Below are 17,978 nucleotides of genomic sequence, written 5' to 3' on the forward strand. Positions count from 1 at the left end.
TTTAAATTTTGATAAAAGCGCATTATATAAAAAGACCGAAGTATAAAAAAAATATCATTTTAAAGGGCAACAATGAAAAGTTATCAATAAGAGTCTCAGCCTCATGTTTGTATTTTATTTTATAAAGGATTTGACTAATATTCAAAAAATAAAAAGGAAAACATATTGGTAATAATAAATTTTAAATAGGAAAAATAATTTTTTCATGGATCTTTGTAGTAATTAAATTGCTTGGATATTATTGTTAATTATTATCTAAATTGATAAGAAAACATTTTTTGAAATACAAAAATATTGTACATATGATTTAAAAAAACAACTGAAAAAACTAAAATTTAGTACATAAAGAATTTTTCTCGTTCGAACGGTTTTCCTTTTAATTTTGACACATTATTAAAAACATATTGTTGAATCATAATCTGATGTTAAATTTGCTCTATTTTAAACTGTAAAAATGGTGAAATATGATTTATTAAATATTAAATAAAGGGTCGAAAAGTTATATTCGATAAGTGGTTTCATTAGAAAGCAAACACTTTGTTTTAAAACAGTCACATTCATTAATTCACCGTCATATATTTATACAAAATTTGAGCTCCTACCAAATCCGCAATTAATTATATTTAACTTATATTTCAAATTTGAAATTAGTTGTCTTCTAAACAAATTAAAAATCGATTACTCGTACATCTTACATTTTTCCATGACCAAATTAAATGAGATAAAGCCTAAAACAACTTAATTTCATTCATATTGCAAACCTTAAAAGTTACAAAATATTTTGAATACCAGTTATTTATTTATTTGTTTATTTGCAGTCATTTTTGAAGCTTTTGACGAGTAAAAATGTCATAACTAAAGCTGGAACGACGAATTGAAATTATTAAAGTTCACTACGAACAATTGAGAACATTCTTTTTCTTCACAGCTTTATTGTGAAAAGGTGATGATAACTTTCTACTGTGATCTTATGATTTAACATCTTTAGATTTTAGGGGTAAGTACTCTTTGGAGAATTTAACAACTTCTTAAGCATATGGCATGCAGTTGCATCTTAGATTTAGCTTCTTAACAAAATTCTTCTTCAAAACTCAGTCAAGCTTAAATTTAGAAAAAATATTTTAGCCGTGTGGTACCAGCTCTAGAACAAATTCCTATAATTTTTTTAAAGTGCATATTATTGAGCTGTCAAAATTTAACGGTCTGGTAAATTGCTAGGTGTATTTATTACTAGCTAAATTTTGACAGATTATTTGAGGTCATACTTCAAAGGGGGAATGCCGGGGTTGAATTTCCTAACAAAACGTGTTTTTAACACATAAAAATGATATTTTGAATATTAATTGAAAAAATGGATATTTATGAGTTATTTCCGAAAAAAGTTTTTTTGACTCCAAAAAAAGCAATCCAAATAAACAAATTTCAGACCTAACGAGAAAAAATTGGTGATGCTCCTAAGACAACATCCCTTAATTTGGAACTTGGAGGATACTTTCAACAAGAACATTTGTATTTTCTTCAACAGTTTGCTGTCAAAAAAAAATAGCTAAGGTTTTAGCTAAAGTTTGAAAAACCAAACGTGAACTTAATTTTAGATCGAGTTTTATACTACACATTAAAGAGATATTCTTGTCATGAATAAATGCTTTTCAAATTAAATATTCGAAATGGGTATAGAAATTGTAGGTCCCCTTTATTTCGAAAATTACTCCTGAACAGGCTTGGTTGAGAGTTATAAGACACTATGGCCCTTGGTTCTCTACGAGCTATAGCTCTACCAAATATATTATTTTTAGAAAATTATCTCAAAATCAATTAAGAGAGGAGGTAACTCAACAAAACTGATTGATTAGAAATAAGAATGTGTTTATTTCTCAGGTTACAAGTGACTTTTAAAGTTTTTCCTTAAATAGTGATACATTTCATTTCTTATCATATCAACCGAGAATTTTCTCTCAAAAATATTTATTTTTAATTGTAAATTCAAATTTCAGCCCCTACCCCTTCCAACTAATAGAACATTCTATCAACAACCAATCGAAAAACATTTGCACATAATTTTTAAAAATAAAAACATGATGAAATTTTTCGAAAAAATTGAAAAAATATATTTTCTTCCTCCCTGCCCCAACCCCGCAATGCTCACCTTTTATCTGTATTCATTTTATCAGGTGGTTCAACATGCCTGCCCAAGAACGATATATAAAAGACCATGTTGTCTTTTTGTATAAATAAATTATTGTTGACTTTTTAACTTATGTTTTGTAGTTGTTGTTTTCGATGTTGGTATTGTTGTTGTTTTTTTAAGCACGTATCCGTTTCTTTTTAAGCTTTGCTTAGCCCAATTATGTATTTAAAAAAAAAATATTTTCTCTCTTTTTTACACTTGTTTTAAACCAACAACAAAAAGCAATCTAGATGTCGTAGGTTGTGGGTATTAATTGACTTATTTTTCTATAACTTAGACTTTGTGATTGAACAAGTGGCTTATAAATAATAAAATTTAATTTTTCTTGACACATTTTTTCTCCACTTTATGGAATATTTTTATTTTATTTTGTTTCACACACCCGCAACTTCAATTTTATTTTAACTCAAAATCTTCACTTCACTAACAAGTTGTTTAATTTTTATTTCGATTTTTAATTATTAAATTGGTAAGAGATGGAGAGGGGAAGAAGAATAAGAAGAAAAACAATTATGGCCGACAAAATTATATTTTTCTTTATTTTAATATTGCTTTTTTTCTTTTGTTGGTTAAATTCGTATTTGCACACAACACGCTTTAAAGAAAATCGCAGACTTTGGTAACTATGTTGGATATTTTGGCCTTTACGCTCCAAGTGGCTTGAAACATACAAGAAAACTTAAAACAAGATCACTGACGTTCAGTAAAAGGGAAGGAGAACTTATATTTTTTTCAAAACGATTTATTTTTTTCGAAGATTTTCTGAAACATTTTCAGACTTAAATTTGAATTTTATTTTAAACTTTTTATATTAGCACACACGTAAGCCGAAGTAGATGTCGTTTTTCTTTTTAAGCTATTAAAACGGCTAACAGGGAGAGAGCGAGAACGAAAGAGAGATAAAATAGAGAGAGAGAGAGAGAGAGTAAGTAGGTATATATTTAAGCCAAGTTGCGAACATAAGCTTAAAGAAAAAGCCTCTTCAATCTCTTCACAGTTCGATTGATATTCACGTACTACTCGGGCGGCCGTCTAAAATGAAAACTGATAGCAAAAGATCTTTGCGATTCAGCTGTTGAATTGTTGAAGGCTGAAACGTGTGCGTGCGGTGTGGCAGGAAGCACTAGCACAATCGCAAATAATCGCAATCGGCTGCAAACACTATCACAAAAGCTTTATTATCTGTATTTACAGGGACGTATTTTATAGATGGGCAAATGGAAAAGTATAAAAAGGCACTGAGTACTGATTTCCGATCATGTGTTCTATGAGACGAAACTTACGAAACGAAAGCCCCGTTAAGAGATAGTATGTTTTTTAGTATTTTTGTGGATATGACGTTTAACCTTTTTTTAATAAAATTATTTGATGAATGAAAAAGCCTCTGAGAAAATCAAAATCATCATCATAAAAAATTAGATAGATTGATTATTGTATTATTCCTTGCTCGTTAAAATGGGAATCTTGTGAGCGAAGTGCTTAGTAAAAATGTTTAATTCCATTGAAATAACGTTAGAAAACTTCTGAAAATTTAGAATTTTTGAAATACAATTTGTTAAACTGTTGACCTGGTTTTTTAAACTTAACATGCAGATTTCAAAATACGATTTGTTTTGAAACTATCAAGTCATTGAGTGTTAAATACTATTCTTTGATGTTGACGGATTAAAAAAACCTCTCAAAATGCAGGTTTTTCATACACAAATGGTAATGAATGAATTTGTTTATTATTTATAATGTACCTCTCTTAAAATATTGAAAGTTTAAACCTACATTTCATGAGACAAAGTCAAAAACCTATCTTTACTTTTTACGAGGTGTAAAAAAGGTTCACAGCTTCACAATTTTCGGAAGTCAGAACCGATGAAATGGATACTGCTGAGCAATATCTTAAACTCGTGAAGCAAGATCATCACGAAGACAGAAACAGATTGCAGCAGAGAAGGTGATGTTTGAAGATGAGATTCAAAGAATTTATGTTCGGTAAACGCATCCATCTATTCTGATGGAATCTTACAAATCTCAGAACGTTTAGCAAACTCACTTCTTTACTACGATGCTCAACATCCGATGTTTTTGCAGAACAACCATCAGTTTACGAGTCTGGTCGTACAAGATGCTCACTAGCAAACTCTTCAATGCGGAATCCAGCAAATGATTTATGACATTCGACAACGAAATTGGATTGGACAGACTCGGCGAAGCAGGTACTTCAATAAACCACTTTAGTCTATTTCTTGAATATCGTCGTCCCAAGGTTTCATGTCTGGCATTATTTTATCGCTATTTTCATAAATACTGTTCTAATAAAATACCCAGTCCTTCCCGCAAGCAATTCAACCTTAATACCCGTACTTCTAGGAATGGTCTAGATTTAGGACGTACTGTAAAGTACAGTACTTTGGATTCTGCATGTCTCTTTTATATCTGAAGGTGTTTTGATCGATTTGATCAAATAATAAGGAAAATTAAATGATTTTTCGACAGAAATCTAGACTTTCAATTTCGGGGACCATTTATTCAAAAATTGATAAGTTTTTAAATCCTTATATGAAAGTCTAGACAGTTCGATGCCAAAACTTGGTTTTAACAATCGGGGTGATTTTGGTGCATTTTAAGAATCATATCAGCGAAGATACAAGAAATACGGTGAAATATCGTTTGTGGATTGTCTATTTCCAAAGATCGACGATAAATCAACAAAATCTAAAAATGTTTAAATCAGTTTCTTCCAGCGGAGAAAGTGATTCATGATAACTCAAACGTGCTTTATAATTTTACGAACTGGGGCTGTGAAGGATAGATCCACTATTAAAAATGTATCAATATTTTCAAATTTTTGTGCATCACAGATGGAAATGCGTTCTCAAGTCGACACTATTTACGCTGATTTTTCAAAGGCTTTCCACCGCGTTCAAAATAGTGTTCTCTTAAAAAAACTAGAGATATATGGATTTCACTCTCAGCTCCTAATGTGGATAAAGAGCTATTTATTAGGTAGAAAACAGGTGGCAAAAATTGATCCTGCCTTGTCTAAGGAAATTATAAATTTTTCGGGTGTTCCTCAAGATGGTCACCTTGGACCACTTCTTTTTCTCATTTTTGTTAACGACTTACCATTAAATCTTACTTTTCTAAATTTATTCTATTTGCTGACGATTTGAAAATATTCAGTTTCATAAATTCACTTAAAGATGCAAAAAAAGTTCAAATTGATTTAAATAATTTAATTAAATGGTGTAATATCAATGGGCTTGTGACATTTTCTAAAAATCGCAGTCCATTAAATTATAATTATAAACTTGAAAACGACATTTTACTAAGACTTGATAGCCATAAGGATCTAGGCGTAATCTTCGATTCTAAAATAAATTTCTCAAATCACATAGACCATGCGATCTCAAAAGCAAACATTATGCTAGGGTTTGTTTTCTGAAATACAAAAGATTTTGAAAACCCCTGTAAATTAAAAGCTCTTTATTCTAGTTTCACCCGACCACATTTAGAATATTGTACTGTTATATAGAGCACTTATACGCTTCCAGCATTCGTCGTATAGAAAATATTAAAAAAAAGTTCACAAAGTTTACCTTACGAAAAATATTTGGTTATTCTAATGTTCCATGCTATGAGACATGATGTATTTTAATTGATCTAAAACTTCTTGCTCAGAGAAGAAAATTAAACTTAATACTTTTTGCTTTTGATGTCTTGAATTTTAATATTGACTGTGCAGTTTTGTTATCTAAACTCTGTTTTTTATTTACGCTCCTTCTAGAAACTTGCACCCTCGTGAATGTGATTTTTAAATGTTCCTAACCATAGTACTAATAGTACTAGCTATGCTAAGTATCATCCTATCACAAGAGCTTGTATGGATTTTAATGAATATGATTTTGCAATTGATTTTAATATTAATAGAAATGATAGATAGATTTGGATTTTATTGGATCAACATTTAAATTTAACAATAATAACGTTTTTACATTTACAAAAATCATTATGACATGGCATTTGCCGTCTGCCAGATTGACAACTATAATATATTAATTAAATTACAAAGATATAACCGTTTTAAATAACATATGTGTTTAAAATAAGGAATTATATGGAAACCAATAAAATTTAAAATTCAAATAAGATATAGTTAAAGGTTTGTTTAATCAAAAATCTTCGTTAATTATTCTTGCTCTATATCTGAGCGCAATTACACAATATTCATAAAGTCTATTAACGTTCATTTGATTCAATTCGTCCAGGACTTGCTCTTCAGATAAAACATCGCTTCCAAGAACGCTTCTTCTGGTTTCTTTCAGAGTTGGGCATCTTCCCAAAAAGTGAATTACGTCTTCTCTTTCTTTCATGTTGCAAATGCTGCATTCTAATGGTAGATCAGGTCTGTGAGGCATGAAGTTCAGATTGATAAGCTCGCTGCGAAGTCTGACCATTGTAGCGATAACATTAACCTTATTAGAGTCATGAAAATAGTTTTTCTCTGCCAAATTGTGATTTAATCTACTGTAAACTGTTCTGTAGATGGAACTGGAGGCTTCAGCTATATATTCAGCTCTACATTTCTCATCCACCTTCGAGATTACATTGTAGAAGAGAGTCTTGCAACTACCAATGTTTTCCAGGTTTAAATCAAAGCTTAAATTGCATTCTTCAGCTAGTTTTGACCACTCTCTATACCAGCTGTTTCGTTCGTGTATGGCACTGATAGCTACCTTCTTGACTAATCTGGATTCTGATAAATTGAATATGTACTGAAGAAAATCGTTCATCAAGTAACGTTGCTAGTGATCGTTCTAAAGTCTTAACATCCACCACTTGCATATTGCCCGATTCACGATCTTGCATAATGGAGTTTATGGGAGAACGACACTGTCGTTTTTGCGATTGAGCGCCATACACTTTTGTATTGTTGCACTTGGGGTTGTTGTTGTTATTATTTGGCGGGGTTCTTTGTAGCCCATTCATTTTACAAGCTTAATATACTTTCAAAATAATCAGATGATAGCTCACCTCTTGGCAAACGATTATTTGGGATTTTATTTGAATTTTTTTCAATTTTTTATGTTGTAAATACTACTTTTTCACAATATTTTCGCACAATTTCACAGAACTTCTTATAAATGTCAACCGTACTCTTTCTGGCCAGCGTTGCCAATCCTATATCAATATATTATAGTTGTCAATCTGGCAGACGGCAAATGCCATGTCATAATGATTTTTGTAAATGTAAATGTAAAAACGTTTCTATTGTTAAATTTAAATGTTGATCCAATAAAATCCAAATCTATCTATCTATCTATCTATTAATAGAAATGTTTTGAAACATAAATTAGTAAATATGTAATGCTGTAACTTTTAAGACGAATAAATAAATAAATAAATTGTCAGCATTTTTGTAGTGAATTTCAATTGAATTGAATTCAAATAATAGTGTTGTTTTTTCTTAACTTATGTCAAAAGATAGAAACAACCCAACTAACTGAGAACTTTTTTGAAAGCCCTTTTTTAATCATTTTCTATTTTAAATTTAAGTAATTTAAAATTTAAATCTTCCTGAATAAAAATCATTGAAATTTGAGCCCGTTTTTTTTGTTGCTATTAGGCCCTAATAAATCCAGATCCACTACTGTGGACTTTTGTATGTTACCATAAATACAGAGCCAAACTAAGCTCAGAAGAACCTCTCAAGCATCGCACAAAAGAGAGTTAACAAACACCCTATGTCTGTAAGGCTTCAAACCCACAGCACAACATCAGCACAGTGGCTTATAATGCTCTCAAAATATACCTGCTGACGCTGAGTTGCTACTTTAAGTATGGATCTTCGAGGTGCTTTGTAAGCCATGGATAGAAGAGATAGAGAGTCTATCTAAATTGGTTACCAACCAACTCGGCTTCGGTAGGTGTTTGTATGTTATTGTATTATTTTATTAATGTTGTTGTTATTAATTTTGTATTATTATTAATTTTTTTTTGAATTTATGATAAAACTCAATACTTGCACAAAACGAGACTTATACGACACGACGCTACGTACCTCTCTCTACCTACAGAAAAATAATGAAGATAACAAAAACGTATAGGTACAAGTATGTATACATTCTACATAAGTTGTGTTAAAGTTTATTCAAGTGCTGTACCTACGTTATATAGATTTTATATATTTTTATTTTGTATTTTTGTTTCTCTTTGCAAATTTTGAGATAAGATTTTTGTTTCGTGTTGTTTTCTATCATTATTGGCTTGATAGGCGAATGTAGAGTTGCCAAATAGACAGTTATGTGTTCTTTTTCTCAATTGCTTCTGAATATTTATTGAATTGAACATAAGAAAGAAAAAAAAAGGTGAATGATCTTTTAACTAAGTTTATATAGATATAATATTTATTATCTTTTTAAATAACCATGAGACTTTTTTAAGAAATAAGGAGACAACGATCTTAACACTCTATCACCTGATTATAGATACATAGGTAAATATAAATATCTACCTTTAGAAATTGTACCTTTAAATTTTCAATACTCAGAGGTCAACAACATTATGGTGATGGGGTAGAATTATTTGAATGGCCTTGATGGTGGAGCTGTGTTTTTGTTTATGATTATTTAATGTTTTGTGTACATGTAGGCTTTTAAGGCCATGAGACTTATAATTTATGTATTTCGTTTCTTCTAGTTATTAACACAGCATCAGGAAAAGGGAATAATTTTAAAATTTGCGCAATCATCAGAGATTAAATTTTAAACAAAGGAAGTAAAGGATTTTCCATTAATTTAAATATCAATAAAACACATTTAGAATAAGATTGAAGCTCATATGTTTGACAATATTTATGGATTATAACATCATTCTAAAGTTAACCTTGGTTTGGCAGGTATCTGGTTAGTTCAATTTTTCACAAATATGAGTCTAACTTATTATGATAAAAGACTTTAATTCTGTTGACTTGAGACTTAAGAAAACCCTACTGAGGGAATTTCGACGTGGTCAAATTGCATGATTTCCTCTTAAAATTTTTTGATTTAAGAGTCAAATTGATTATTTACGACCAATAGAGTTTGAAGTTGAAGGAGATGAACTTTTACGGTAAAACTTTTACGAATCCCGAAAAAAACAATCAGCTAAACCGTTCATGATGTAACATTTTATCCATTTGGCTCAAGCCAAAAGATTACAAATTCAATCAAACGTGTATTTATATTATCGAACAATATAGCTTATGTTTTTGATTTGACAACACGGACTTAGTTAATGGCACGTTATTTGACAGGTGTATAGGTTTAAAAATGGAAAGGTTTAGACGATATTGGGCTGGCGATTGATGGCGTCATAGTCACACTTAGTTCAATATAGATCCATGGTATTAAGGGATATTAGATTAGATTGGTTTTAATTTGGCAACGATGATTAAAATAGAATAGCTTTACTGTCGTCTGCCTAGTTGACAAATCATACAAATATAACATAGCTCAATAATATATTTAAAAAACTTTAATTTATAATTCTATTTCTATGAGAAGAGCTAGCCTGCAGAATTGATATCATTTTTCAACTTCCACATTGTTATGCAAGAGTATAACTTGATTTTCGTCAGTATTTCGCTAGAAAAAGTATTCTTTCTTATTTATTTAAGAACTGGACATCTTCCAACAAAGTGTAAAAAATCTTCCCTTTCCTTTAATTCCACAGTGAACATATAATTGGTAAGTCATCTCTATGAGGTATAAAATTCAGCTGCATTACTTCACCTCTCAATTTAACCATCATTGAAATATCGACAATGCTATTATCGTCCCTAAAATAATTCCTGGTATCTTCGGAAGCCTTTTATTGCTCATCTTCATAACTTTAACGTTTTTCGTTAAGTGAACTCCAAGGTATTTGAATTCCATGACAACTTCAATGACTTCTTTTTTATGGACTTATTAAGATTAAACATCAAACTCCAAAGCTTACAATATTGATACGGGCGGTTTATCATTAACTGCAATGATTTATTAACAGCAATGCTTTTATTATTTGTCCGGCAAAGTCTACTCCACCTGGTAAGGGGTCTGTAAGATCTTCAATAAATAAGGCGAACAGACTCGGACTCAATGTACAGCCCTGTCTGACTTCAGATTGTGTTTTAAACCCTCTCGACAACTCTTCTCCATTCCAACCTTAATAACTCTTCCAAACTTCCATGACATTCCGTTACTATACAGCTTGTAGATAAGCGCATCATATCAAATGCAGATTTAAAGTCAACGGAAAACGTATATAGCTTCTTGTCTTTATCTCTGCGATACTTTTAAGGGTACAAATGTGGTCAACCGTCGAATAACCTGTCCTAAAACCTGCTTGAAACTCCTTTAAGAGCTTGTTGTCTTCTATCCATTTATTGAAATGTTTTTGCAAAATCAGCGTGAATATGTTATATGAAGCATTTAGAAAAGGTTATGGGATATTTTAGCCATTTAAAGGTTTTATTGAAGCCTTCAAGACTATTGAAGAAGTTTTTGCCTTACATTTGTTTCTAGCGTGACATAGTGCTGGGCAGTGGCATAAGAAGTGGGCTGTGTTTTCTTATTCTATTTTATCACTGCACCTCAGCACTTGTCATCGGCAGGATGTCGCTTTTTTTTTTACTGTAACTCAAAAGTTGTGACCTTTAATAATGCTTAGGAGGAGTAGTAAAGATTTTTTGTCTAGGTATATAATTGAGTCGGCCTTTAGTTTTCTGGCCATGACATAGGTTTTAAGGTATTTAAACCGTAAATTCTTGGCAATAGTAATTTACAAGCTTCGATTTAATTGTTCTAGCAGAAATTTTAAAGCTGCTTGGCTATCAATAAATATGAGGATGATTTCAGCTTGTGATAGCGCTATAGTTAAGACCTGTTTTGCAGGGTATGTCATTGTCTATACTTCGGCTTGAAAGACGATGCTTAGTTCGGGAAGTCTGAAGGAGTGAGCAAGATTAGAGAAGAAACCTGCTTTTGTAGTTGAATAAAAAGACATGGTCAGTTGGCATTTTGACATAAGTAGACTTGACTTGAGTAGCGCTTAGGCAGGGTAGGAAGCCCCGGGGCCTCCACAAATAGGGGGATCAAGTTCCAACTAGTAAGCACTAGCAAACATCTTTTTCTATGGTATGTATTTTTTTTTTTTTTTGCAATTTTACCTTTACCAACAGTCTTGTTGTGTTCATTGTCTGAATTTAGTGGGAAAGGCAGCTGCCAACTCTTGGCCAGTCTGTTCAATTCTTTGATTTTGTGTAGAATTTGTACACGTTTTTCACAGCCAGTACAGAACGGCATCGAAGTCTGATTGAGAAATTCTCGGAGAAGAAAAGCGGCCAGTTTTTAGTCTTGAAAAAGCTCAGTTTTAACCAACGGCTATTCGGAAATCTACGAAGCTCTAACCAGCATATCTTCCAATAAAGATCAAAAAGACATCGTGAGGTATGAAGTAACGCACCTTCTACTGAAGATAAATGGTCTCGAAACCGCTTTGTTTGCAACATTTTGGAATGATATCTTGGAGCGATTCAACGCTACAAATAAGATGTTGCAAGACCCGAAAATGATTCTTGAATCGGCAATGAGTGCACTAGAATAATTGAAATCATTCGTGCAATCCAAACGAAATGATTTTGATAAATACGAGGAAGCATCAAAAAAATATCCCATGCTGATAAATGTGTATGTGAGGTTGAATCCGATCGATTACGGGAAAGCACAAGACGCAAATCTGTAACCCAAGGAAATATATATATATATATATATAAATAAGTATCCGCCTTCATCTCAGTGACTGACCAGCTATCCATTTCTCATACTGAAAGACTGCATGCCTATGAAGCTGTACGTTCGAGATTCGGATTCCTGAATCACATCGAGAAGATGAATGCTGAAAATTTGTACGCTGCAGCAGAGGCATTGGTGAAAGTGTATTCGGATAAATTAGAGCCTAGTATTGGTAATGAGTTGGTTCAATTTGTGTCTTTGATTGACTTATACAATATGGAATTATATTGTATATGGATCAATCGCCAGAACTATTTTACTACCAAATTCACGAAAATCAAAATTTTAGAGCTACATTCCCAAACCTCTAAATTCAGGTTTTGATGGTAACAAATTGCACTGGAGACCGCTCATTTTATAAAAAATAGGCTTCGAACCACGATAGGACAAAACCTTCTACCAAGAACTGGATTTCAAAGAAATTATCAACGATTTTCAGCGAAAAAAGCTCGAAAGGTTCCGTTCGTTAACTCTAAAATTTAATTTCCTATAATTCTTTTTTTTTTGTTTATATTTGTATGTGTTTGTTCAATACTAAAGGAATGTACTTTGTTTTACAATAAATTATTTTTTGAAAAACTCGAGTGATCTTTATTTTGAAAGTAATTTGGGGCAAGGGGGCTTCCGCTCCTTTATTTCCCCGAGGCATCTGGACCTGTAAATCCGGCTTTGCGCGTAGGACTGTCATACCAGAAATCTTAGGTTTGATCCTTTTTTTCTAACGAAAATGGACAAATCTTCCAAGAGTAATTTTTGGCATGATAATTGCTTTCTCAAATTAGCCGTTCGGATGTGCGTAAAACTGTGGGCCCTTTTCATTTCTGATAAAATTATTCACACAAATTAATGGTTGTGAGTTGTAAGCCACTAGGCTCTAGTTCTCAACGGACTGTTGCGCCACCTATTTTATTTCTTTATTAGACTTGACTTGTGGTAAGGGAGATTTGTCTTGACTAATTTTCCAGTCAACTTTTTAATAGAGCTGCTTAATTATGGAAAGTGATTTTCGGGCAGCTGACCAATCTGATACTGGAAACTTGCCTTACCTTCAAGCCCTTAATGTCGTGAGAACAGGGTGGATGAGGGAGCAATTCATAGCCCAATTCATGGATTTCTGCAATGGCAACTGCACATGTGTGCACCCTTGCATTGTCTTGGTGGAAAAGAAATTTTTCTTGCCCAAATGAGGTCGGCTTTTTTTCAAACCACTGAGCCATGGGAGATCCCTACGGCTTCCACAATCTCTCCAACACCATATCGTGAATTTTTTGATTGTTTCGGGTGTAAAGACCCCAACTGGGCGTCCAGGACGTTCTGCATCTTCAGTGCTTGTACGGCCACAACGAAATTCAGCAAAACACTTATTTGCAGAGTCCCATAGTATTAATCAAGCTTCGCCTTGGTCTCGGTAATGTTTTTTTTCTTGCAAGAAATAATGCTCAATAAGCACACGAAATTCTGACAGATGCCTGTTGATAGGAGCGGTGTTGCTGTTTCAGTAAGGAGGTCATAAATTCAAAAAGTCACGGACTTATTGACCCGCCCTCGTATTTTAGTCAAAATTCAATTTTGAACAATATGTATTTTGTATTGTTTGTTTTGGCTTATTTAAAAATAGTTCATAGTATACAATCATACTGAAGTTTATATCGTGCTGCGTAGAAATCAAGAAATGTAAAAAATGTCAATTTGAATTTTGGACAGAAACCTTAACAAATTTCTTATTTCACTTAAAATTATTTATCCTTATCTTTATCAAATATTAATGTATTTCCCCCAAATCATCACCTAACAATATCAACGAATTCCAAGAATAAATATAAATTGTTTGATATCATCAATACATTCAATATTGTTGTATACTTCGTAATATTGGAATTGGCATTGAAATTTTGTTTTTGTTTTTATCTTCAACTACCTGTTGATAAGTGGTGCCTCTAAAAACTATATTGATTACAACGTAATTATTGTTATCAGTTTGAGTGAATTCTGTAAATTAACACGTATAGTATTAGAAACAACAAAAATTGACAAAACTTGATTCGTATGCAACTTCAAAAACATCAAAGACTTTTATTAAGAATCTTCTAAAATGAAGCTATAAACGTTGCGGTCAACAGTTGTCGTAACAGAGCAATTTTAAGTAATTTTTTTTGTGTTGACAATGATAACATAGATTTCAGCGACTTCTGATGGCTTATGCAAGACAATGCGTCATGTATTACAAATCGTGTTGTTAAGCGTCTTGGTGATGTTAACTAGACGGCTCAGAAACACGAATTGATCCTTTGGACTTTGTCATGACGAAACGTGAATGACCGCGATGTTATGCCAACAATCCGGAAACGATTTAAGCACCTATATAAGTAAGCTACATCCCAAGAAGTAAGCTACAACATCCCAAGAAGTAAGCTACATCCCAACGCTTTGAAGAAGGACTTTGAAAAGATATTTAAAAGAATGGGCTACTGCTAAACTTTTGCAAGGTTATTACGATATAAAAAGCATTTTCATCAAAAAAAAAAAATTGTAATACAGCAGTTCAAAAATCGTAAGAAAACCTGATTGGCTTGCAATTAAGCTCTTCTCTTTATCGTTTAGAAATTTCGGCTTTCTTGTAAAAACTTAAGGCAACTTACGAAAATTTGAATATTTGTAGTTTGCGGTTCCAACTGTTGAAAAATTGTGTTGTGTAGTTTATGAGAAGGTCAACATTTAACATTTGCAATTTTCAAATCAAAGAGAGTGGCATAGCCATACTTTTCATATAAAGGGTGTTTTTTAGAGGCGCACTCGCATTAACTTGGAAGTAATGGACGAAGAATTAAGCTTTATTATTAATATAAGGGATGAAGGGGGACTACAGTTTAAGGCCGAATCGGAACGGCTAATTTAAGAAAGCATTTTTCAGGACAAAAATTACTCTTGATAATTTGTCAAATCCTCGAAGACGCAGTGCCCGTTAAAAAACTTTAGATGGTACAGGCAGCGATCAAACCCAAGACCTCTGGTATGACAGTCCAACAAACTTTTGTTTTTGGTTTTTAAATTTATTTTTATTCATTATTTCTTAAAACTATTAAAGCTAATGTTGTGCCATGACGTCCCGATTGAACAGAAGCCGGTTCTTCGTCTGACGTGGTAGATTAGCGGAACTGCCAATCTATCCTGTATCAGACAGCATCTGTCTAAAAAGAGGAATGCCTCTAGTAGAATGAAGCCACTCAGAGTGCACTCTCAAAACACTCGTCGTTCGGATAGAATGCCCAAGAAATTAATTTGTTGGTCAAAGACATAGCTCTTGAAATGTGACCTCGAACGAGTCTTATCACAAAATTGCCAATTCTGTTGATTAGAGCCCCGTTGTATATTACCTCGTTTGAATAGTAATGCACATAAGAAGATTCGGCTGTTCGATATAAGCCAGTACAGCGTCGTAAACACTGCCGCTCGAACACCCGAAACTTCTCCATCTGGGAAGGGGCAACGTTGAACCACACAGGACAACCATAAGCAATCATCGGCCGTATGAGAGCCATGTAGCAAATTACCTTCACTCTGGGGTCTGGGACTGCTGTAAAACAGCCGTTTCGTGAGCGAAGGCTCCTATGGCCCTGGTAAGAGCAACATTTATCTGTCTGTCGAAATATAAATACTGATCTAACCAAATACCGTGGTACTTCACTAAACTTTTGCTCGATAATGGCTGCCCGTGAAGATCAACGATGATTATTTTGCTCCAATTCTTGCACGTATCCCTCGAAGCCCTAGCCAAAGGAGTCCGTAACAGAAGTCTTCTGGACATTTATTTTTAGTTTCCAGTCGTCGCAATATCGCTAAATCTTGTCGAAATCACGCTGCAAGAGAATTCTAATAACCTCAACCTTTCGTTTTTCTACCGTTAAGCATATCATAAAGTTTATACAACAATGGCTTGCTTATTCCAAGCCTGCTCAGTTTAAGGTTAACCCCTCTTACCATACGGTGTCAAAGGCCTTTTCAAAATCAACCAGAACAGCACCTGTGCATTGTTGTTTTGATTTATTCCATTGGATATCAGAAACGAGTTTAGACGCAGCACGAATTGTGTCAGGACTCGCCTTGAACCCGAACTGTTTATCCGGAATAATTTTGTTGTCCGCAGCCCACTTAGTCAGAGCCCTATTAATGATCTTTTCGAAAACTTTGCTGATGCTCGGAAGAAGACTTATCGACCGAAGATTTGACGGGTTGGAGTTGTCATTTCCCTTTTTCGGGAGAGGATGAACCACAGCGGTCTTCCAATGCACTGGATAATATGCATTATTCAGTGCATTGTTGAAGAGTGTGGTGTAAATGTCAATTGCTTCCGTCGGTAAATGTCTTAGTACAACGTTGGATATACCATCGACACCTGCAGACTTTTTGTTTTTTATTGAATTGAAGATGAGCTGAAGCTCAACCTTCGTCACTAACAAGGTCCTGTTTGCTCGTCGATTATGGCATTTGTTAAGAAATCGTCGTGAAACCGCGGTTCTTAGATCGCCATTGTGTCACATCATTTCAAAGGTAAAAGTGATTAAGTATGGCTCTGTTTTCCAGGTCGTGGTTGGGGCGAATGCTAACGTTCATCTTAGACACTTGCTGAAAAGCAGCTCTCACCGCCTCCACTTTTTCCTTCGGATCTTCAATTATATTAAAGTCATCGTCAAAGATGGCTTCTTCTGGATCTATTTGCGCTGTCCTGAGTGCGTCTCTGTTATCTCCATTTTTTTGGAGTTTCAGACACGGAAGGTCATTATCGTTTCTTTTCCTGAATGTCTTGTTGATTTTAGGGAACTTACTAGGGTCACTGACGTGTTAATTGATAACCTGTAGTTCTCCTTAATCAACAGATTGGCATTTTTTATTGACGACTTCAGTGTCCTAACCTCCAGGAATGGTTGAGAGTTGTAAGTCATTAGCACCTCGTTCTCAAAGCCACTTAATTTATTTCTATTTAAACTTAGCATATATCAAGTGATAGCTATGAAAAAGACCAACTGCGAAAAAAGTATTGCCAGATTAAAAACAAAACTTTTAAGGAACTGCCCGTTAATTTTAGTTTTTTATAAGAAACACAAATTTTTTGAAATTTGGTAATTAGATAGAAAGCTTTGTAATGAACTCATATTAAAAAAGTCAAATGTTTGCTTGATACAGGATTTGAAATTGATTTGGACTTTTTGGAGATTTTTATTTTAGTATCATATCAAAACCTTTGTGCTCTTTCAAAAGTCTACAACTTTATTTCAACTATTGAAAAATAAGAATAAAATTGAAATTCTTACCAATCTTTTCATACATTTTGTGTTACTAATTGAAAAATAAAAATATTCCAATAGACCTCCAAAACCCGATACATATGTATAGCAAAAAAAATGTATTGTGTCGATGTTTCAAGTAAAGTCGTGATTTTAAATAATGAAAACATACGACTTAATTTATCGTATTAATTTCAAAAATCTCCTTGGCATTTAGAGGTTAGTCGAGACTTGTGGGATTATTCGAAAAAAACAGAAAATGTATACATCTTAACACATAAATTAAAAAATTCTATTTTTAAATCTAATTAAAATAAACCTGCTCCTGTGAGAGAGTAAACAAAAAAAAGTCTCTACTAATGTTGAATGAATTATAGAATACTTATAATAATAATTATTATACAACTATGCTATATATGTATAACTTCACGATTTATTTTTCAATGTTAACTTTTGAAAACTTAATTGACAAGACTTTCAAATGCTTCATTATAATTTAGATAGAACTTTGCTTCATTTGTTGAATTTATAAAATACAAAAAGAAAAAACATAACAACAAGATAGTGTTTTTTTTAGAATAGAATTATAATAAACCTTTCGAATAAGAATTATCAAGTTCTAGCTTAATTTTTCCATTTTTTGTTATTGTAGAATGGACATACAATCCAATCTTTTAGCTTTGAGAAGAAAAAACAAACATT

At 32.8% G+C, this 17,978-nt stretch overlaps 1 protein-coding gene across 2 annotated transcripts in view; it reads right to left on the reverse strand.

Annotated features, from left to right (window-relative positions):
- The window catches only part of LOC129944722 (uncharacterized), an 83,516-nt gene that overhangs the window by 42,469 nt on the left and 23,069 nt on the right, over window positions 1–17,978 (reverse strand). The window contains exon 1 of one of the 2 annotated variants that reach the window (XM_056054360.1): window positions 2,147–3,201. The exons of the other annotated variant lie outside the window; for it this stretch is intronic. Coding sequence (XP_055910335.1) covers window positions 2,147–2,214 — 68 coding nt within the window. The 5' untranslated portion in view covers window positions 2,215–3,201. Of the gene's footprint in view, window positions 1–2,146; window positions 3,202–17,978 lie in introns of those variants that run through there. 2 annotated transcript variants of the gene reach the window in all.

The sequence above is a fragment of the Eupeodes corollae genome, chromosome 2 (assembly GCF_945859685.1).
Source record: "Eupeodes corollae chromosome 2, idEupCoro1.1, whole genome shotgun sequence".
NCBI classification, from domain to species: Eukaryota; Metazoa; Arthropoda; class Insecta; order Diptera; family Syrphidae; genus Eupeodes; species Eupeodes corollae.